We start from the raw sequence: 23605 nt of genomic DNA, 5'->3' as shown, positions 1-23605 counted from the left end.
GGCGGGGGTGTCGGTGCTTGTGGCGTGTTTGTGTTTATTATTGATATTGATGTTGTTTGTGAGTGTGGACGGGAGGCGGCTGTAGTGGCAGTGCAATGACAGTTTTTACGCGGGTGTTGTTGAATGTGGGCGTGCGGCGCGACATGAGGAGATAGCCGTGGATCGACGCGGAGGGTAAGGCTGTGTCGTGTTAGTGTGTTGTTGCAGTGTGTGTTGCAGCGTGTTGCAGCGTGTCAGTGACGTAGTAGCTGGTGACTTTATTTTCCTGGCTTGGGCACACGTTTTGGGCACACCTTTTCAAATGTATAATAGATACTACATTTAATAAATACCCTTTGTTTAGCGTTTTTCATTTTCATTTTTTCGGCTTGATTCTATAGGCTTAAAACAATTGATATAAATATGTTTGTAAATCTCTATGGGAAAAAATGAACGGCAGATTTTTCAGTGGGTCCAGATAACCATGCTATGCTCTATAGTGCCACCTTCTGGGAAGGGGAAGTACAGTTATGCACATAATCTATTGCTGATGATGGTGAATATTTCCAGGAGTTTATTTATTTGTAAATAGTTTTTGGGTCCATTAACGCATCAATGGGAAGGAAGATGAACTCTGCAGTCTGCGTGGTATCCCCACACCCGAGTACTATTTACAAACACTTTGCGTCTAAAACATGTTTTATTATACTCCCTTTAATGACTAGCCATGGATTAAAGATTAGTAGACAAATGTGTTCAAGAAAATATGGAACTAATAATTTTAGCTTGGACATATCCTTGAACTATTGAATATATTATTTGAATATTATTTTTCTGGGTCATCATATCCGCTTCTGCAGACATCTGTTGTTTTTGAGCGGTGGCACACCGTCTCCTTAGAAGGGCTTTGTATGTCCCCATGTATGTATGTATGTATGTATGTATGTATGTATGTATGTATGTATGTATGTATGTATGTATGTATGTATGTATGTATGTATGTATGTATGTATGTATGTATGTATGTATGTATGTATGTGTGCCTATATGTATGTCTGAGTAGGACCTTTGGGGTCATATTCCAGTGCTGATTGGGGTCAGGTCACACAGGTTGGTCAGGTCACACGCACGCACGCACGCACGCACGCACACACATGTGTAATGACCCCTCCAGGAAGGAGGAGATCATTACAACCTCCCAAAGCCACCGCTCAACTTCATATAATGGTGTGATTTGTATTACTGGCATGATGATAAGCCATAGAATGATAAGCCATAATATGTGCTTTAGCACATATTATTTTACTTTACTTTAAGTATTGAAATTAAACTACTCTGTTCTGCCTGCAGCCTAGCTAAAATGCTGTGTCTTGACAGCTAATGGACTTCTCTAAGTTCACAAACAGGAAAAACATGAACAATCCAAACTCTGCCCCTGGTTTGAACTAAAACACAGACTTCATTAGTTTCCCCAATATGAACCAGGGGGGGGGGGGGGGAGACAAAGAAAAACATCATTATGCAAATAATGCTGTCATGCCTTTGGTGTAACTAAAAATATAATATGTACATGTTTTTTCCGTCTCAGACAATTGAAAATGGCGTTGCCACACAGTGATATACTGTTGTTATCATGGGACACACTCTCTCCAGGGCAAAGAGACAAACCGACGTCAGCCCTCCCATGAGCACAGCAGAGCTCATCTGTATCCGTTGGTACGGTACGGTAACCTCGTTATCAAAGATATAAATTCCCCTGGGAGAATTGTGAAAACTGCTTCTAAAATTGACTGGCATCCAATTTGAGAGCCATGATTTCTTCTATAATAGACAGCTGCTCAAAAAAGCCCTGTCCGTCCGCTCAAACAGTGCCCCACTCAGTTGCTGCTGCAATCTGGCCTTTGCTTGTGTGTCCCTAGGACATCAAAAATCTGGTACAAATTCTCCTTTGTCCCTGCCTCGATCCGAGCAGTTAATGCTGCCGAAAGAAGGCAAAAAACTAAAAGGGAAAAGTGATGATGACAATGATGATGTTTTAGTACCTAGCTCACTTTGCTCACTTTGCTCTTGGCACTTTATGATGATACTTTATGAGGATGTCACTTTATGATGCTTCACTTTGTACTGTACTTGGTTGGCTATACTCTTTTTCTTATCCTTTTTTATCAATTGCACAGATGTGTCCATATGCCATGTTGTCATATGCTATGTTGTCTCATGTCTGTCCCTGTGTTGTACTGTTTTTAAAGTCTAAAACCTCTACGACCTGCTGTAAACCAAATTCCCCCCCCCCCCCACCCCCCCAGGGACATTAATAAATAACTTGAACTTCAATCTTAATGCCGACAAGTTGCATACCTTTCCCCCATAATGAAGAAACAGTGTTAAGGTCCTTTCAGACGGGGAGCGTGGATCAACGACCGGTCCGCTCCAGGTCTTCTCGTGAGGGGCGCGGGACGCGTAGCGAAAAACACAATCCAGGTATAGACGAGCACACGTCGCGTGACAATTTCACTGGACCGTCCGTTACGTGACAATACGGTTCAGCAATCGCCCCTCGACTTCTCCACGCGTCCAAAACAAATGCGAGCCTCTCGTTGAAAATGAATCACTAGGCACGTCAGTCGCTGCCCGTCCAAAAAAAGGCCTTCAAAGTGTTGTTGCTGTGCCCACCTTTACTGTACGTTGAGCTCTACTGTTCCAACCCAGTGTTCTTCCCCATGTGAAGAGCAGCGTTGGGTGTGTTAAACCCAAGGGGCCAGTGAGGCACTCCAACGTTGAAGCACTGGGCCCTAGTGGTAAGAGGAGGGACTACAGGCGGACCCGTGGATTCATGACCGGAAACCCCGTGCAGCTGGGCTTTAACATTGAGCGCTCGGTTGCACTTCCGCATTGGACCACCAAAATGTGGTGGTCCAATGCGGAAGTAGACGTTTTGAGACGGTCCTTCCGGGTGCTTCAAAACGCCACTGAGCAACTTCCACTGACATGAATAGCGGAGGGGGCGGAGCTTCGTGCCAGATCAGTCTCTATCCTTCTTTATACTCTATGGTTAAACCATGCATGTCCATTAGACCTTTGACCTCAAGTCCGTAGGTTTCCTTGTTGCCGTTATGAAGACCAGTGTCACTATGGTGAATCGGTGTCCGTGTTGCCGACTAGATCTTGACTTTCTCCATGTCTATGGTTGACATGGGCACTTCTTCCTGGAGGGTCATGCCTCCTCCGGTCTGGCAACAGTGCTGGTGCTCCTTCCAGTCCTGCAGAGACAACCAAGAGATTGATTGATTGATTGAAATATTTATTAACAGTTCAATACACTCAATACAAAGACTGTTAACTGTGAGTGGACAACCCAATTAAGCATTACACTTGTTTACAAGAGGGTCCACCTTGTTCAATTCATCAACACATTTAGAGACGTACAAATAGACACTTCTATAGTCAAAGAACAGAACAGGAATTCATCATAAAGGAGGTAAAAATGGAAAAGAAACATATACAGTGAGGGGAAAAAGGGGTGGGATGACCACTGGAATGAGTGTTAGGGGCGGCATGCAATATTGTACTGAAGAAAAAATAAACAAAAAAACAAAAACAGGTGATCGGCTGAACCAGACAACCGCCCACATAAGGTGCAGAATCAAGCACTGTATTGTATTTCGCTCAGTTTGTAGATACATCAAAGATGCGATTGTAATCCATTTCTAATGGATAAAGCCTTGGCCTGAAAGAGGTCATCATGTTGTGGTCTCCAACCTTCTTAGAGTGTCTCAACCCTCAACCACTACTACGCTCTCCAGTCGGCGGTCCGAGCAGCGATTGGCCAAATCACTGCACCTCTCATCCAGGCTTCCAGCTATAGACAAATCCACGGAGGGAGGGGCGCCCCGGGCGCAGCCATCACCGAGGTGTGACCAGCACCAAGCCACAGCGTCCGCCACACCCGGCCAACAGGGCATCGCGTCCATGTAGCAGTGCCCTGCCGCCCGGGTGCAGCCAACCAGCGCCGACCACAACCCAGCAACCGCCGTGTCCAGGGCACCCCCCCCCCCCCCCCCCCCCCCCCAGGACCCCCTCCCCGATTGTCCTTTCTCTCATGCCAGAGCCAACAGGAGGCTCTCTCTGCCCTGTGTGTTCTTGGGGGATTGCAGGCACTGAGAGGTCTCTAGGTGCTGCCACACTATCTAAAGAGCCGCGCACGTTCTCGGCTGTGCGTCCACCTCCAACGTCCACCTCCACCTCCACGGACGACTTGCGCGACGGCCAGATTCCCGGAAACACTCTCCTCCGTGGAGGAGGTGGAGCTTAATTTCCATCCACCAGCTGTCTAAAAACTCGGAAAATAATCTGCGCACAGCTTAAGACGTGCACGGCTGTTGACCGTTTTGCGCTTAGGTGTGGAAACAGTGTCTAGGACTATGGTTTGCTTCTTGCCTAGGGTCCTCCCTATGTCTCACGCATGCATGCAGCAAACAGTGAGAAAGAACTTGTGTAGAAGCAGCTATTTGCATATATTGCCACTTCAGCGAATGACATGTGGGTCTTACATAACACTGAATGAGCCCCTCGAGTATATCTGACTGAACTAACTCGTATCATATATTATATGATACGAGTTAGTTCAGATAATGACAATACCGAGGTGTCTTCTGCAGGTCTAGTACTGATGGATAATGATGATGATGATGTCTCACCTTCCTCTGGCAGAACGTGGAGCAGTAGTTGACCTTGTGACAGCCCGTGCATTCACTCATGGCCACCCGCCCGCAGTTTACACACATTTGCTGTGGGGTGAAGGTAGGAGTGTAAGTTATTAACTTAATATATTATCATCCAACCCTCCGCTGGGTGTCATTGTTATGCTGATGACACCCAGTTGTATTTTTCTTTTAAATCCTCTCAGCATTCTAACTTATCTATTTTAAAAGAATGTCTTAATTCTATTTTATTATTAATACTCTAAGGACTGGATCTAAGGACTGGATGTCCCAAAACTTTTTACAGTTAAACCGGGTAAAAAGGGTTGTCCAAACATGTTTTTTCCAATTGAGAAACATTGCCAAAATTAAGACGTTATTAACACCACAAGACCACAAGACCTGGAAAAACGTATCCACGCTTTGATTTCGTCCCGCCTGGACTATTGTAATTCCTTGTTTACAACATTGAGTCGCTCCTCTATACACCGCCTCCAACTTGTGCAGAATGCGGCTGCTAGACTGTTAACCAATACACAAAGAAGGTCACACATTACTCCTGTGCTTGCGGCCTTGCACTGGCCACCAATCGACTCCTGAATTCAATTTAAATTTGTATTAATTACTTATAAATCTCTCCATGAGCTGGGCCCAATTTATTTAAGTGAACTGGTGCACCCCAAGGTAAATATGAGACACCTTAGGTCTTCAGACAAAGGTCTTCTCATTGTCCCCGCCACTAAGCTGCGAACCAAAGGAGATCGAGCTTACGCATTTGTTGCACCTACGCTGTGGAATGACTTACCACTCTACTTGAGAAATTATGTGTCTGTTGAGATCTTTAAGAAGCTACTAAAAACTCATTTGTACCGCAAACATTTTGGTTTGCTCCAGTGATTGTTTTTGTTGATTTCTATGTACTGTTCTGTTTTTATCTATTTCTAGGTACTGTCTTTGCTGCTCTGTTTCTTATTTCATTGTTGGTTTATCTGATTGTGATGTTCTTGTTTTATTCCTATTATTTTATTGTACAGCACCTTGTAACAACTGTTTTGAAAGGCGCTTTATAAATAAAATTACCTTACCTTACCTCCGCAACAGAAAGAAAACAATCCACCCACGCTTTTTGAAACATATGTGTATAATGTGTAATAACAAATATCCACCCCCCTCCCCCTGATTATTATGTATATCCTTGACTGCAAGCAATATAGGTATATAGATATGTTCTAAAACAACCCACACTCGACTGATGATCCCAAATGACGGCAAACCTATGCACACACAGAGTCACACATGTGCCACTGCCACCCCTATAAAGCCTAAATTATAGCCTGTCGCATAGCCGTGTCTCTGTGTTGCGTTGCTGTTAGCTTAAAAATGTATTTGTCATTCATGGCGAGCGACACCATCCCATGACGGAGAATAAATTATTGCTTCGAGCATTTCCTTTAATAAGATCATACATAAACTCATGCTACAGTATTATAGTTCTTACGGAGTTGACACTATAGCCGTCACTGCTCCGGCCTCTGATGCGTCGAGACAAAAAGGACAGGCCCCAGGGGACAACTACAGGACAACACGACGTGTCAACGTGTCAGCTACTGTATGTATATCCATGCTCATCCCAACGCCTCCCACACACTATTTATCTGATGCTAAACGTCATCCAGCATCAAGGTTGTTTGTTCCCGTGTTGTTTATGCGATGGAGGAGGCAGAGATATTTTAACCCATTAAGGCCTGAAAAAAATGTCTTCTAAATCCTGACAGTTTTCTGAAATACCTATGTTTCTAGGCCTATATCACTCAATATTTCATGTCAAGGACCCCAAAAATGATCTGAAACTGGCCTCAGAGACCCCCCCCATCTGAAAATATGTTGTTCCAGGGACCCTCCAGAAGCAAAGATTTGAGTTAAAAACGTTCGTTCTGAAAAGATGTATATTCCAAATTTGAGGCACATTTTCACGATTTTTCAAAAATAGCAGACCTACAAGCTCGTAGCGCGCCACTCGGTGGCGCGCTATGAGCTTGTAGATCTGCTATTTTTCAATAGCTAAAGCATAACATAATGCTAACACCAAAAGGGGGTCCCGCCCAAAATGGGTTAAGTCACGCCGACAGATTTACCCTTTCAGAGAAAAGAGAAACCAATTCAAAATCGGGACCTACTTTACATAATGGCTGGAAATCGGGGGCCCACACAAGAGCAAACTGGGTGTGAATAGAATGCAGCCTGGGGGTCATCTGCTAGAGTGCTGCTAGTTGTGGCAAGGACTCAGCTCTTTGATTTTAAACAGCTGTAGAGGAAAGTAAGGATGCACCGAATGGGGAAATTCTTGGCTGAAACCCGAATACCGAATATAGGAAACAGTTGGCCAAAAAAACGAATATGATTATTGACTAATATTATATATATATATTTTTTTTTTTACCATTACTGTCATGGCAGTACCTGTTGTTGTAGAGCTACATGATAATGGCAAAAGACATGATTACATTTTGATCACGTCATCACAACAAAACGGTAGGTTACGAAAAGGGTACACTTCGACACCAACTCTGGGGGATCCCAAGGCGCTTTACAGAGATTGTGCATTACATTCACCCATTCACTCCCACATTCACACACCGATGCCGGGGGAAACCATGCAAGGCACCAACCTGCACATCGGGAGCAATTAGGGGTTCAGTGTCTAGGCTCAAGGACACTTCGACACTGCTACTGTTCTACAGGGCAAACATAGAATCCGTTATCCGTTATGGCATTACCACATGGTTTGGTAACCTGTCCGTCAAACTCAAATCCCAACTTCAAAACCTAGTCAAGAGGGCTGGGAAAATCATAGGCATGCAGCCCCCATGTTCTCTTCGAGAGATATTTGAGAGTACAGTGAGGAAGCAGGGCTTCAAAATCACCCGAGACCCGAACCACATCCTCCATAAGGAATATGAGTTGATGCCGTCTGGCAGACGGTACAGATCACCATTATGCAAGCTCAACAGATATAAATTCTCTTTTGTTCCACTGTCAATCAAAGCACTCAATAACAGATAACTAAACTACTGGGGGAGTGCAATACTGCAATACTTGAACCTTGATATATTTGCACAGTGTGGGTAGGATAATTATTTGTTGTACTATGAACTGTATTTTTGAGTGGTGTAAACCACTCCTACGACTGGCTTTGTTAGTTTACGTGTCTGTCTGTCTGTGCTCAAAAAATGAGCATGGTTGCTACGGTCACCCAGTTCACCCGGGTGTGATTTCATTACGTCAGGCATTACGTCAGCTGATCAGGCTATATAAGACCTTACACCACTCAGTTCACACGGGTGTGATTTTTTGTACTATGAACTGTGTGTGTGTATGACTGTATGTATGTATGTAATGTATAACGCTGTCTAGTTGTAGCCTGGTTAATAAACCAGACCGAATCAGCCGTTGGCAAAAAAAAGTTGCCTACCAGCGGATTAGGGTCTGGCGAGGCTCAGTAGCACGCCTCTTTCCTACAACCGAGAACAGGTCGGACCAATCGGGACACGGTATGCAATATGGGCGGGCTTTGGTACAGTGACGTTCAATGCTTGAGACTTTTGACTGACAGTAGCTCTGACCAATTGCGTCAAAGAGAAAATGTTCCCCTGGAAATGAAATCCAAGTGGAGCCAGCCCAGACTGATATACCGCGACAGTGTTGTGTGATATTAGTCTGGCTTATTAGCCAGGCTAGTCTAGTTGGTGCCCAAGACAAATTTCTCCTCGGAGACAATAAAGGCCAATTGAATTGAATTGAACTCTGGGGGAGCCCGGGTTCGAACTGGGAACCTTTCAGTTTCAGTTATACAGCCCTATATGTGGCTATATGTGGCCTCATTCTCTTGAGTGTTTTCAGTGCCCCATAAGGTGGAGGTTGGAGGAGTGGCTTGGTGTCTGGAGACACACCTCGGCCTCATCTCCTCATCAGCCATGCAGCCATTATAAAAACCAGATGAACACCACTTCAGCCCTTTTGCCATCTGTCACCTCCATGTAACTTTAATAGGCTCTACTGAGTGTTTAAAATAAACACAGGGGAAGCTTGGTAGGGGTGCGTGCTGCCATTTCATTCAATCCATATGTTTGACTTTGTTTATGTTTAGTTAGGGAGCTTATAGATTGTTAGTGCGATAGCTTAACTCTTTTCCTTTTCAGGTACTGTAGGATGGAGTTTTGTTTGTTTTGGCCTTGGCCTCCCTGACAAATATGCTTTCCCTATTGACATTTTCTATCCAACTTATGTAACCATAACCATAACAAGATTGAACTTCAAGAAGATCCTTCGCCTCTAGACTCCATATAAGGTTGTAACACACTCACTTTATGCATGCGCATACCCTCAGTCTATACCAGGGGTGGGCAACTTTGACAATGGAGAGGGCCACTATATTTCCAGAGGGCCACATTGCATATTACTGTCGTAGCAAAAATAGCTTGATCTACAAGCTCAAAACGCGTCGCACTGCGACGCGTTTTGAGCTTGTAGATCAGCTTATTTTTGCTATATTTGAATTGAAATCCTGATATATCTTTTTTGCTATTTATGAATTGGAATCCAGAAAAGTTACATTTTTATATTTAATTTCAAATGCCTCTCTCAAATGCCTTTCATTATAGTTATATGTTAACTTTATGATCGAAGTACAAATACATTGGACATCAAAAAGACAATAACCTTTTAATATGCTACTACTGCTCATTAACTGCTCATTAAGCTACTAAATTAGGGTCATGTTTGCATGTTTGGAATTGTAACAGCTGAAATCAATAATAGATCAGTATTGCGATATTAACCTGCAGGGCCACATTAAAGGACCACTTCACCACTTTTCAACCTATCTTCATATAATAGGTCCTCACTAATAATCGTGAAAAAACGGCGAAATTTTTTTCCACTCGGTCTGTGTCTCATATAGGAGGGCTGTGGGCAGTTCAGAAACCGTCCTCCAGTGACATCATCGATGGGGAATACAAGCTAATAGAAACTGCAGGCTTTCTAGTCCTGAAAAGTTGCAATGCGAAAATGGAAGCCATCGTTCTCACGATAATGAAAATCTAAACATTTTTGTAAAAAAAAATCTTGTTTAAAAGAAATCTGCCTAATGATGATGTCACTGGAGGACGGTTTCTAAACTGCCCACAGCCCTCCTATGAGACACAAAAAATCGTGCCATTTTATCATGATTATTAGTGAGGACCTACTGTATTATATAAAAGACAGGTTGAAAAGTGGTGAAGTGGTCCTTTAAGTGAAGGTGGGGGCCGTGTGTGGCCCGCAGGCCGCCAGTTGCCCATGGATGGTCAATAGAGAGTATGTGCGTGACATCATCATCAAACCAGGAAGTTATGCAGGAATGCCTACTGAGTGGCAAAAACTACTTTCTGGCCTTGACAGCCCATACATCCACACAGAAAAGTCCTATCTGATTGCATTAAACAACGTTAAACAATGTTAAACACACTTTGCATGTTGCTTTGCCACTCGATTTGCCACTCGATGTGCCATTCACTTTAAGCATGCGCATACCCTCTATACCGTTCTATTTCTGTAGCTCACATACGACCTGAATGCCTAGCCTCATTGTACCGTACATTATGTACATACCTGCTATTTGTGCGCCTTGTGTCTATTCTCAGGCACACACCTGCTACTGTTGTAATCTATATGAATACAAATGTACATATATATTATTTTGACCCGTCTCTCTCTCTCTCTCTCTCTCTCTCTCTCTCTCTCTCTCTCTCTCTCTCTCTCTCTCTCTCTCTCTCTCTCTCTCTCTCTCTCTCTCTCTCTCTCTCTCTCTCTCTCTCTCTCTCTCTCTCTTTACTCCTGTCAAATTGTCAAATAAACCTCTTAAGAAGATAAATTGTCTTTTTTTTTAAATCTGGAATTTTAATTAATAGCTAAATGATTTAGTATGAAAGTACTTACCTTTACTCATATTAAATCATGGACTTATTCCTTGTTACATTATATTATAAAACGATTGACTTACTCTATGTTTTGCAGCCTATTATACAACATCCAACAAAATTGCTCTAATGTGTTTATTCTTTTTAATTCGTTCTTTCTTTTTAGAATAAGACACTGAATGTTACCCCAATCACAGCCACAATGGACGATTGGCACGGAATAGTCCTGGATATTTTCAAAACGGAAAAATTAACATCCTAAGAACTAGACTAGACAATTTCTACCAAATTTGGAACAACTGGATAGTACACAATACACATTGCCCCTCTGAGAGCAGACTTTCTGTGATCTCACTGGTCCTGATAGCCTGCTTTATGATCTTTGTAGAAAATGTTTAAGACACCCTTCCTCTTCTCATGGTCGAAGTCCAAAGCTGTTTTGTTTTTGTTCCCCTCAGCAATATTGTAAATACTTTTGTTTCTTGGTTGTTGTTTTTTGTCTTTGTCCTTTTCTTTTTTTCTGCCCACTCTTTCTTCTTTTTCTCCTTCTGAAATGTATACTTCTGAAGCGATATTGCCCTTTGCCCCTGTTAAGTGTTGAATTGATGCCATATGTAGTCCTTCTGAAGAAAGCGAGGATTATACAGAGACATTAGAGATGGAGTAAAAAAAAAAAAATCCTGGGAATTGCACTTGTGTCCTATGTATACATAGAAATGCTGTCTATACTGTACTGCTTTTTCCAAATAAAATAAATATTATTAATACACTGAATGTTTACTCGTCCACTCAATGTTTATGAACGTGCCGCTGAGCGATGGCCGTAACCCATGTAACCTGAAGGGGGACATTCACAGTTCAAACTAAATCGTATCCCTCAAGTCCAAGTGTTTCCAGATGTATGGTGGCAGGACAGCATCCCTGGGAGGACTTCTGTTATTCCCTCCAAATAAATATTTAATTTTCCCCAGGAAGACGGGTCAGTGTCACTGTAGTCTCCCAGCCTAGGCTGTTTCTTATTATCGAGATGGCGAAGACAGGAGTTGCGACCTTGGGAGAGAATTGTACTTGTCAAATTGACTCACGGAGAATGTTCTCTCTCAAGGTCACAAGACCAGAGAAACGCATCTGTCAATTGAGACAGATTTGTACTTGGAGTAGCGTGATCGCCCTCTGCAGCTTACAGCCTTTAGTGAATGTGTTTCAGTCAAAACAGCGGGACTTCACATGAAACTGTGTGTGTGTGTCTGTGTGTGTGTGTCTGTGTGTGTGTGTGTGTGCGCGCGCGCGTCACGTACATTGATGATGATCTCTTGTCCTTGAAAGTTGACCTTGACCTCTGCGATTTCGGAGCCCCTCTTGGTGTCTGGGTCGTCTGGCTGCTGAAACGAGATGTGGCTCTGGAAGGACAGGCCGGGGGGACACTGGGGGGGACAAGAAGACACACAAACAGTTAGACTCTGGAAGGACAGGCCGGGGGGACACTGAGGGGGGACAAGAAGACACACAAACCGTTACACTCTGGAAGGACAGGCCGGGGGGACACTGAGGGGGGACAAGACACACAAACAGTTACACTCTGGAAGGACAGGCCGGGGGGACACTGAGGGGGGACAAGAAGACACACACACAGTTACACTCTGGAAGGACAGGCCGGGGGGACATTGAGGGGGGACAAGAAGACACACAAACAGTTACACTCTGGAAGGACAGGCCGGGGGGACACTGAGGGGGGACAAGAAGACACACAAACAGTTAAACTCTGGAAGGACAGGCCGGGGGGACACTGAGGGGGGACAAGAAGACACACAAACAGTTAAACTCTGGAAGGACAGGCCGGGGGGACACTGAGGGGGGACAAGAAGACACACAAACAGTTACACTCTGGAAGGACAGGCCGGGGGGACACTGAGGGGGGACAAGAAGACACACAAACAGTTACACTCTGGAAGGACAGGCCGGGGGGACACTGAGGGGGGACAAGAAGACACACACACAGTTACACTCTGGAAGGACAGGCCGGGGGGACAAGAAGACACACAAACAGTTACACTCTGGAAGGACAGGCCGGGGGGACACTGAGGGGGGACAAGACACACAAACAGTTAGCTCACTCGGCGCCAATAGCGCCTTTTGACACCTCCCGGTCCAAACGCCCTGTGCGCCGGGTTCGCCTTTTGACGTCTTTTTAATATTAATTGATTACGGTTCACAACTGTGTACTGTACGCGCTCATAACACTCCGGTAGCGGTGCGATGAAAAAAAGAAAACAAAAATAAAAACGGAATTGAATATTCTGCTGGCTTATGCTGTCTGTTGGGACGCAGTTTTAATCGTAATATGTCGGATTTTTCTTTTTGGCTCAAAACAAGCTATATTTGCGGCTCATTTCTCTAAACGATATGATCCTTGGGTACAAAATGTATGTTTCGGGTGAATTAAATAGCAATCGAAGCACCCGTTACATAGCGATTATTCACTTCCTGACTCTCGGCTTCCGAGGGAAACGGCTTTCAAACTAAGAGTCTTGCCACATTAATAGACTGGGCGGCGGTCCTGGAGTACCTTTTTCAGACACCAGATGGGGGTCAATGAGTTTAACCCATTTTGGGCGGGAACCCCTTTTGGTGTTTTAAACATTATGTTATAATTTAGCTATTGAAAAAGCTTGTAGGTCTGCTATTTTTTAAAAATCGTGAAAATATTTATTTCAGAAAACTGGAGGATTTAGAAGAATATTGAATATTGAATTTTGAGGTCAGGCCTAAATGGGTTAAAACACTAGCCTGTTTTCCAGCCTGATCCGCTGCGTTTTCCGTGATTAGTTTTGTCACTTCACTACTCAGTAGTCTAGGACAGTCTCCTATCTCCAAATTGGATGCCAGTAATTTTAGAAGCAGTTTTCCCTTGGGAGGACTGTGAAAACTGCTTCTAAAATTAATCAAGAGCCATGATTTCTTCTATAATAGACAGCTGCTCAAAAAAAGCCCTGTCCATTCGCTCAAATAGTGCCCATATAGTGAGTATATGCTGCTTCCATCTGGCCTTCGCTTGTGTGTCTCAGTCTAGGACAACAAAAAACAGGTACAAATACTCCTTTGTCCCTGCCTCCATCCGAGCAGCAAATGCTGCTGAAAGAAGTGATGATGACGAGTGTAAGAGTCATATGATGTCTAAGTATTGTATTACTCATTTGATGACGTCACCACGTTGCTTGGGTATTTAATGGGCCCCAATCAAGCAGCAGGTGTTGCTGATTGGCAGAGGCACAATGTTTTTCAACTGTGTTTCTTTGAGCTGTAGTCATGTATCCTGAATAGTTTATTTATGCAAGTATTTACTGTATGCTGAGGTGACAGATCAGCTAATAAATATCTTTGTTTGTGAATACAACGAACAGTTTGGACTTCAGTTTATCAGCACACGTCTGAACACCTCTTTGCCGTCAGTATACCACGCAGTGCCTTTAGTACTGGACTTTGGGCACTACAACGAGGATGATGATGATGATGTTTTTGTACCTAGCACTTTTCTCACTTTTCTCTTGGCACTTTATGATGATGTCACTTTATGATGCTTTATGATGTGTCCATGCCATGTTGTCCTATGCTATGTTGTCTCATGTCTGTCGCTGTGTTTTACTGTTTTCACGTTTCAAACCGCTACGATCTGCTGTAAACCAAATTGCCCCCCCCCCTCGGGGACACTAATAATGAACTTGAACTTGAAGATTAGAAAACATACATTAACCACTTTGACGCATTATGAGCTTGTAGATCGGCTATTTTCAATAGATTTTCTACACATTTTGAACTTGTGAAATGGGACATTCTGCGATATGAATACTTTAACTTTTAGTACTTTAAGTACATTTTGATGCCGATACTTTTGTACTTTTACTCAAGTACATTTTCAATTCCGTACTTTTACTTGTAACGAAGTAGTTCTAAATTGCAGTATTGGTACTTAGTAAAACAATTGAGTACTTTTTCCACCACTGTATATGCGCAATGCGTACTGCGAGTAGTTCATCATTGTCATGACAATGATGAAATATAAGTGGTTAAGACTGGGATTTGTTGGAGAATGAGGGATTGTACTGCCGATCAGAGCATGTCAGCAGCCATATTTTGAATGGGATGGAAAAATCCAGACACACAGACGGATATACGCACAACTTTAACCTTAACGTTGCTCATTTGTTGATTTGTGCGTTCAACTAATCGCCTCTTCGCACCCCGATCAATCACTGTCGTACCGAATTCTAATAAAGTTTTAATCTAGCAGTTGTGTCATGTGTGACAATAAGAAAGATTGGGCAACTACAGTAACATGTTGTATTTCATAACAATTCCGTACTTTTACTTGTAACAAAGTAGTTCTAAATTGCAGTATTGGTACTTAGTAAAACAATAGAGTACTTTTTCCACCACTGTATGCACAATGCGCACTGCGAGTAGGGCAACACGCTGAGGGGGGGGGGCAACAAAATGTGCCAAAAAGTGCCACGCCGACTTTCTCCGGGGCTCCGCCACGCAATAACGCACGTCCATGTGTGCGTCCTCACAAAACGGCAAAAGTAGACGATCTGCAGTATAGGACAACCAAATAGCGGGTATGCGCGTGACATCATCGTACCTGGAAGTTATGCGGGAACGCCCACTGAGTGGCAAAAAACTACTTTCTGGCCTTGACAGCCCATTCATCCAAACAGAAAATTCCTGTCTGATTGCATTAAACAATGTTAAACTCACCAACATTGCAGCTGTACGAAAAGCTTGAATTATCCTCTTTATCTGCAAAGTTTTTGTATCATGAAAATCCACCATAGAAACGTTATGAGCTACTTTCTGTCAAGAAATGCCCTGCATTTGATTATTTTTCTAAGTGTGGAAGTGCTTGTTTTCAATAACACAACATTTTGCTGCCTCCTGCATTATGTGACATTTAGAAACAGGTGGTACGCAGGACGGTTGAGTGATTTCCAACGAGCGCTTCCAAACTCCAACACTCCATGCTGCTCAATGTTTTGCCACTCAGTCTAGATGAGGGGGCGTGTCCTGATGGGAAAATCATGCATGTGCATACTCTCTATAACGATCAGCACCGTCCCTGCTACTGGCCAATCAGAGCCTGTCCTCGCACAAGTGCACTGGCCAATCACAGCGTGTCCTGTATGCAAACCTGCAACGCGTCACACTCACCTCCTTCTTGGTCACGTGACCTTTGTCCTGCCCCGATTGGTCAGCCTGCTGCTTGGCCTGCTCAATGAGAGCCTTGAGCTGTTGAACGTTGCTCAGTAGCGTGTTGGCCATGGCGTCCAGGTTCAGCCACGTGTTCCTCTGACCGTCGCCTCCCACCGGGGACAGAGTGCCCTGCACCACCTGCGCCACCTCCAGCCCTCCGTTGATGACCAGGCTGGGGGGTGGGGGGGACGCCACTTTGGCCTGTACCACCACCGCCTGGGGGGGCATGGCCAGGGCTGGCAGCGCCGTCAACACTGTGGGGGGGAGGGGGGTGTTACCATTATAGTTGAACATTTTCAAAAGATTTCCATTTTATTAGTACAACAGTACAACAAGCAACATAATGTCAGAATATACACTCCACATAAATGAGGCCCTAAGATCGCAGAGGTAGGTGGGAGCCAGATTGCTTATAGTGCCTTGTAGGGCTTTAAGCAACTAGTCGACTATTCAACTAATCGACTAGTAAATCCACTATTTGACCTCATTGGTACTAGTTGACAAGGGGAAAAAACAAGTTTTTATTTTCTTTCTCGTAGGCCTCAAGATCAGATATAATGCGGAATGCTAGATTATAGTCACCAATATAGTAATATACACAGTTTTTAAATGTACAAATATTACTTTAAAAAAGTACATAATAGGTAGTCAAACAACTAGTCGACTAGTAAACTAGGCAATTAGTCAACTAGTAAAAAATCACTAGAAGTGCCTTGTAGGTGTATTTTGAAGTGGATTCTTTGTTTGAACGGGAGCCAGTGAAGGTCGCAGAGGAGGACTGGTGTCGTGTGTACAACGCTATAGGGCCGGAGTCATAGACCAAAGTCCATTACAATAGAGGGCCCGCAGTCTCTTCCCTCGGGCACCAGAGACCCCCCGAGGCGCTGTCCATTTAAGGGGCACCCGGATCGTCTCCGACTACAACGCCCGCCACAGGTTGGGAACGAGACCCAGAGGCACTATCCAATATGGTCTCTGGGTAATACAGGTGCTGAGTTCTGGACATGTTGTTTATTGAAGACTTTGGAGGTGGTGCCATAGAGGATACTGTTGCAACAGTCGAGGGCGGGATGTGATGAAAGCGGTGTTTCAGCGGTGTTGCAGAGAATGACAAGAGAGGTTCGGAGACAGCTATAGGGCAATGTTGCCTCATGGCAATGATGAAATATAACTCGGGCTCAGGTGGTTAACACTGGGATTTGTTGGAGAATGAGGGATTCTTACACAAAGATAGACAGATGTGCTGCCGATCAGAGCATGTCAGCAGCCATATTTTGAATGGGATGGAATAATCCAGACACACAGATGTGTTCTAATAAAGTTTTAATCTAGCAGTTGCATGTGTGACAATAAGAAAGATTGGGCAACTACAGTAACATGTTAAAATGGTAAATGGTGCATTTATATAGTGCCTTTATCCAAGGCGCTTTGCAGAGATTGTGCATTACATTCACCCATTCACACACACATTCATACACACATTCATAAACAGATGGCAGCAGAAACCATGCAAGGCACCAACTAGCACATCGGGAGCAATTAGGGGTTCAGTGTCTTGCTCAAGGACACTTCGACAGTAACTCTGGGGGAGCCCGGGTTCGAAATGGCAACCATCCAGGCACTCTACCCCTGAGCCACCGCCGCCCCCTGTATGGTTTGGTTGTTGTATTTCATGACTGAAATATATTGATCGTATACAATCAAGCTGTCAAAAACAACCTCCCTGGCCGGCAGCTCTACTGACCGGGAGGACTGAGCTGTCTGAGCAGATCTCCCGCTATAGGCAAGATGTCACTTTGGGACTCAATAGAACGCAGTTTGTATTTGACTCAAATGCCAATTCGGGGCATGTTTTGTTTGTAGGCACAAAATAAAGGATGGAAAATGTACGCATGAACCTCTCCAGTGGAGAGTGTTAATTTAACTGGCTTATGGCCAGCCTAATTAACAGTGGATTGTGCCTTCTGCCTGCACTATTCATATGTTTAATTCGTCATTTTAATGCCAATAGAAAAATCCGTGATTGGTTTTGACCAAATAGAGCGAATCTGGCGATGTCACTTCCGGTTTAAGGAACAATAACATCCGGTACTAGCTTTGGACTGTGCAGCACTATCAGATGTCCGGGATGCTAAGCGATCATTGTTTATTGTTGCGAACGCAGTGAGCATTTACTATGAGACCCAGCAGATCATGTCTGTCTGTCTGTGTGTGTGTGTGTGTGTCTGTCATGCAGTAACACCACCCGCCCACCACCAGAAGGGCGCAGCTGTATCACACACAAAAACACACACACACACACATGCACGCACGCGCACACACACACACACACACACACACACACACACACACACACACACACACACGCACACACACACACACACACACACAAAACTTAACTTAAAAAAAACTTAACTTAAAAAAAAACTTAACTTAAAAAAAAAACTTAAAAAGGAAAAAACACACGCACGCACACACACACAACTTAACTTAAAAAAAACTTAACTTAAAAAAAAAATTAAAAAAGAAAAAAACACACGGACGCACGCACACACACAAACCTTAACTTAAAAAAAACTTAACTTAAAAAAAAACTTCACTTAAAAAAAAAACTTAAAGGAAAAACTTAAAAAAGAGAACTTAAAAAAAACCTTAAAAAATTACGTAATTTATTCTAATTGTTGTTTTTGCAATTTACGATCTGCGTTCGCTTCCCGCGTTCGCGCGTCTTACTTGTAATAACTAAGTCAAATTAAGCTCTAATCAAGCCCAAAATATTGCATTTTACGCAGCGATGCACATAAAGACCGCGCACGTGCATGATCGGCCGTTAGCAAAACAAACTAAAAGTTGCTACATTAGGTTATATTAAGCTCCCGATTACAGGGGATTAAACGATTACGTCAATTACGTCAGTGGCCATAAGGGATTTATTGATTCATTACGTCAATTACGTCAATAGCCATAAGGGGGTTAACTAGCACAACTTGCACAAATGGATCTTCAGTCGGGCACAAAGTTAGCAGAACAACATCAATGCTGATTGATTGGCTGTCAAGACGTGAAAAGTTGGGGGCGCCGCCCGCTGGCCTAGCGGTCCAGGCGCATGCCACATATCTAGGCTCTGGCCTGACAGCGCGTCGCGTGTTCGAGTCTCATTCATCGAGACGACCTTTGCTGTACATGTCTCCCCCCGTCTCTCTCTCCCCCTTTCCTGTCATTCTTCTCTTGTGTCGGTGGAAGCAGAAAAGCCAAAGCATTAAAAAAAGATGTGAAAAGTTGGATTTTTTTTCCAGCCGGAGCAAAGACTCAAGAAGCAACAAGATGTTTTATTCGTGTCACCCAGTGAATACACAATAACCGCACGCGCGCACACACACACACACACACACACACACACACACACACACACACACACACACACACACACACACACACACACACTCTTTTATTTTAGTATATTTTCAGTAACGGCCGTACAAGGTTCTACAGATGGCAATGCTGGTCTGTTCAAAGCACTGTGGTCCTCCAGTGGTGGAGAAAGTACATCAAACTGTACTTATAGTACTAAAAGTAAAAGTACTCACTATGCAGAATGTGCCATTTCAAGTTTTCAAATGTATAAACATCTTTTGAAAATAGCTTGTAGAGCGGCTATTTTCTGGCTATTTTTCTATTTAATGGCCGAAATGGGCTAATGCTTTGTAATAATAATCAAAGTAACTAGTAACTAAAGTTTTCAAATGAATGTAGTGGAGTAAAAGTACAATATTTGCCTCTGAAATGTAGTGGAGTAGAAGTAAAAGTATTTAAAATTGGAAATACTCAAGTACAAATACATCAAAATTGTACAGTACTTAAGTAAATGTACTTACTTCCCACCACTGCTGTGGTCCTATGAACCAGTGGTTCCCAAACATTTTCACATCAAGTACCCCCAAATTGACACTAATTAGCCCACGGACCCCCATTTGAAAAGATATGCCAGGGTCCCCATAAGAGAAGATTTGTACGGCTCTAGCATTGATTCTCAACCATGCATTTTAATTTGAAAGACCCCCATTTAATGGCATTTCTATCTCTGAGACCCCAAATCAATGTTAATTTAACTCTGAAAGTGTACAAATGGAACCAAATTGACCCATTAGGGTACATTTGGTTCTATTTGTACACTCTCAGAGTTTCAGACCCATAAGGTGCCCATTTGGTTCCAAACTATCTGGGGACCCCCTGGAACTCCCCCAAGGACCCCTGGGGGTCCCCCGGACCCCACTTTGGGAACCATGGCTCTAAACAACCACTAAGAGAATTATTGAGTACGTACATCAGGGGTGCCCAAAAGGTAGATCGCGATCTACCAGTAAATCACAAAGGCTGTGCAGGTAGATCACATGACATGCCCCTAAAGAGTATTTCATTTAAATATATTGAAGAAAAAAAACGATTAATAAAAAAAAAAACATTTCTCCCCCTCTATTTCCCATTCCAAGTGCATTTGTCTTATACACTGTACCGAATGTAACACAAACTCCGAAGCCCCCTCAGGTACATATTTAAACTATTTTCAGCAATGGTATAATCATTGATTTGGTGGGTAGATCTTGCCGAGCTGGTCAATTTGAAAGTAGCTCTCAAGTCAAAAAGTGTGGGCACCCCTGACGTACATCCTTGGCAGGAATGTCGTAGTCACTCGTCAATATAGGCCTTGCCGTAGGAAAGGAATCCAATAACAGGAGGGCGGAAAGTACAGAAAAGAGGCGAAAATAAGTTTGAAACAGTGTCTGTCAGAGTTGTCCTTGCTCAGCCCGAGTCAGCTCCCAACCCTCGCATCGACTGTTCATGTCAATGTCTGTCTGGCAGCCTGACATGAAACGGGCTGGGGATAAAGAACGGGGGAGCTATAGGGAGGATACTGATTACTGAACAGGCCAAATTAAGGCGCTCCTACTACACAGTACATTAATTAACAAGTGATTCAATGTGCGAGGAGGTGTGTGTGTGTGCGTGCGTGCGTGCGTGCGTGCGTGCGTGCGCATGTGTGTGTCGTGTGTGGTTACACACAGTACGCACGAAGGCTGTGCTGACTTTTCCCTGGCCTTTGTGTGTTTTTACGAGAAGGTGGTGGTAGAGATTGAACTTTTTATTTATTTCGTTTGAGGAGTTGGACTTGTTAATGTCTTGTTAATGACTTGTTAATGACTTTAACTTGTTAATTACTTAACGTGTTAATGACTTGTTACTTGTTAATGACCAATTCATAATGGGAACGAATCGATATACCGAACAAACTTTAATGGTTTTGGCGGAGCTGCAGCTGCTGCATGGGAGTTCACAGTGATGGTGGAACTTGTCTATAGCTGTCCATGGTGGAAGAAGTGCATATTTAAGCACTGTTTTGGTTATTAGGATATTTTGGTACTCGCTATAGAGCGTTGCAGTCCCGCCCCCATTTCCTCATAGACTTTTCAAAAAGTATTTATTTAAAGACCTTTTAAGCCTCGTACAAAGCCAACTCGAGTCGTGACAAATCATGACAACAAACAAAAAAATTGGGCCAAACAAAGAATTAGAAAGAAGAAGAAAACGGCAGGTTCAAACACTTTTTTAGTTGTTTTTCTTCTTTGTAATTATTTGTTTGGTCCAAAATATTGCGTTTGTCGTCATGATTTGTCACGACTCGAGTTGGCTTTGTCCGCGGCGTAACCGTCTTTAAATAAATACTTTGTGAAATGTCTATGGGAAAAATGCATTGGGAATCATTTCCTGGGCCTGGCGTCGTCATGAAAGGGGGCGGGACTGTGACGCTCTATAGCCTAATGAACACACAAGCAAACCAACTTGGGTGTGCTTACTGTACTGTACGTGCGTCGGAACAGCTGCCCGGGAGCTGCGGACTCCCGGTTACATTATGTTTTGGAGAACGTGTCCCCCGGCGTGAATATGTCGGGGAATGTAAAAAAATGTGTAGGGTGTGGCCAGTCTAAAGAGAAAGAAACGGCAAGGACTTATTCAATTAGATAGGATAGTCTGACATGATATACTTCATGAGCGATAATCAAAAAAAACGCGCAGTGCGTACAGGCCGTAAGACCCAACGATGCTTCTTGGTAACATTTTTATTTTAATTAATCACTTAATTTTTTTATTCTTTTTTCTATTCTTTTTTCACCTAAACATCATCATTGATATTTGCACACTCTAGTGCAGAGTCTAGACCGCTCGTTTTGTGTCAGGTGTGGTGATACGCTGAACACGTTTGAACTTTTCACTGTCAAGTCTATACAACTCCTCTTTTAGAGCCGCGAGGCTCCTGTGGTTGGAAGCGGGCCAGAGGCCACGGGCCCCATGGCTCACCCAGTGCCTTTTGCTTAACCCACCGAGACCGATTCTACAAAATGTCTTCTAAATCATGACGGTTTTCTGAAAAACCTATATTCATTGTTTAGTCTTGCAATGCCATTGGTCATGATATTTGCATATAAATACCCCCCACAGAGGCACAGATTTACACAACTTCAAAATCTCTGGACTGGCAATTTCTAATCAAAATTGACCTATGACCTTTAATCTTTAACCCTGATAAAAGTAACTAAAATGCATGTAATACATATATTTGTGTGATCATTAGAATGTCTAGAACATGTATCATGCATTATTGTGAAAGATATCCACCGAATGTAAATTATTAATTTATTATTATTATTTGAATAATTATTATAAATGTGCATAACATTTTCATTAAACTTTTTTTTTATTTTTTTATTTTTTTATTTATTTTTTAACATAAGTCCTAGTAGAGTACAAAGTAGTAGTAAGGTTGAAATCTCTTTTTTGCAAGTAGAAATGTATCCGGGTCTTACAGGGATAATTATTAAGCCATTTTGGGCGGGAACCCCTTTTGGTGTTTTAAGCATTATGTTATACTTTAGCTATTGAAAAATAGCAGATCTACAAGATCATAGCGCGGCACTCGTTGTAGGTCTGCTATTTTTGAAAAGTCGTGAAAATCTTTGAATATATATTCTTTCAGAGCGAGCGTTTTTAACTCAAGTCTCTGCTTCTGGGGGCTCCCTGGAACTACATATTTTCAGATGGGGGTCGGCGGGCAATTACATATATTTTGGGGGTCCTAGACGTGAAAATGTGTGAGAACGACTGACATAGAAACATAGGTTTTTCAGAAAACCGTCATGATTTAGAAGACATTTTGTAGAATCGGTCTCGGTGGGTTAAGCAAAAGGCACTGGGTGAGCCATGGGGCCCGTGGCCTCTGGCCCGCTTCCAACCACAGGAGCCTCGCGGCTCTAAAAGAGGAGTTGTATAGACTTGACAGTGAAAAGTTCAAACGTGTTCAGCGTATCACCACACCTGACACAAAACGAGCGGTCTAGACTCTGCACTAGAGTGTGCAATTGCGCATATGCACATCAATGCGTGACTATGTCATTATTCCAGCAATTACATGTACTCTTCAAAACACCTGCCCCAATGTATGACGCACTGAGCTTAAAGCATCCACCGGCCACGGACATGCCAAGTGGTTTGAGGCTCAAACTGATTCACAGTCATACCGGGGGACCAGAACAAAGGAGCATGCCTTTGCATCGTGCATGAAGTGCTCCCACTGATTGTAGCAATTAGTAGTAATTGCTACTTACTAGTCAACTACTAGATATAATTTACACTTTATTGCCAATTACTCAGACCTCAAGACAAGAAAGC

The 23605-nt window shown here is 43.3% G+C and overlaps 1 protein-coding gene across 2 annotated transcripts in view; it reads right to left on the bottom strand.

Annotated features, from left to right (window-relative positions):
* Positions 1-2282: 2282 nt before the first annotated feature.
* deaf1 (DEAF1 transcription factor) overlaps positions 2283-23605 on the bottom strand; it is a 70695-nt gene continuing 49372 nt past the window's right edge. For both annotated transcript variants that reach the window (XM_079501891.1, XM_079501892.1), the window contains exons 10-13: positions 15842-16137; positions 11935-12060; positions 4677-4766; positions 2283-3239 (exon numbers count right to left, since the gene is read on the bottom strand). In XM_079501891.1, coding sequence (XP_079358017.1) covers positions 3138-3239; positions 4677-4766; positions 11935-12060; positions 15842-16137 — 614 coding nt within the window. In that variant the 3' untranslated portion in view covers positions 2283-3137. The remainder of the gene's footprint in view (positions 3240-4676; positions 4767-11934; positions 12061-15841; positions 16138-23605) is intronic.

This window comes from Electrona antarctica (assembly GCF_951216825.1).
Source record: "Electrona antarctica genome assembly, chromosome: 5".
NCBI classification, from domain to species: domain Eukaryota; kingdom Metazoa; phylum Chordata; class Actinopteri; order Myctophiformes; family Myctophidae; genus Electrona; species Electrona antarctica.
The sequence above is the reverse complement of the archived record's forward strand: the minus strand, read 5'-3'. Positions and strand labels throughout refer to the sequence as shown.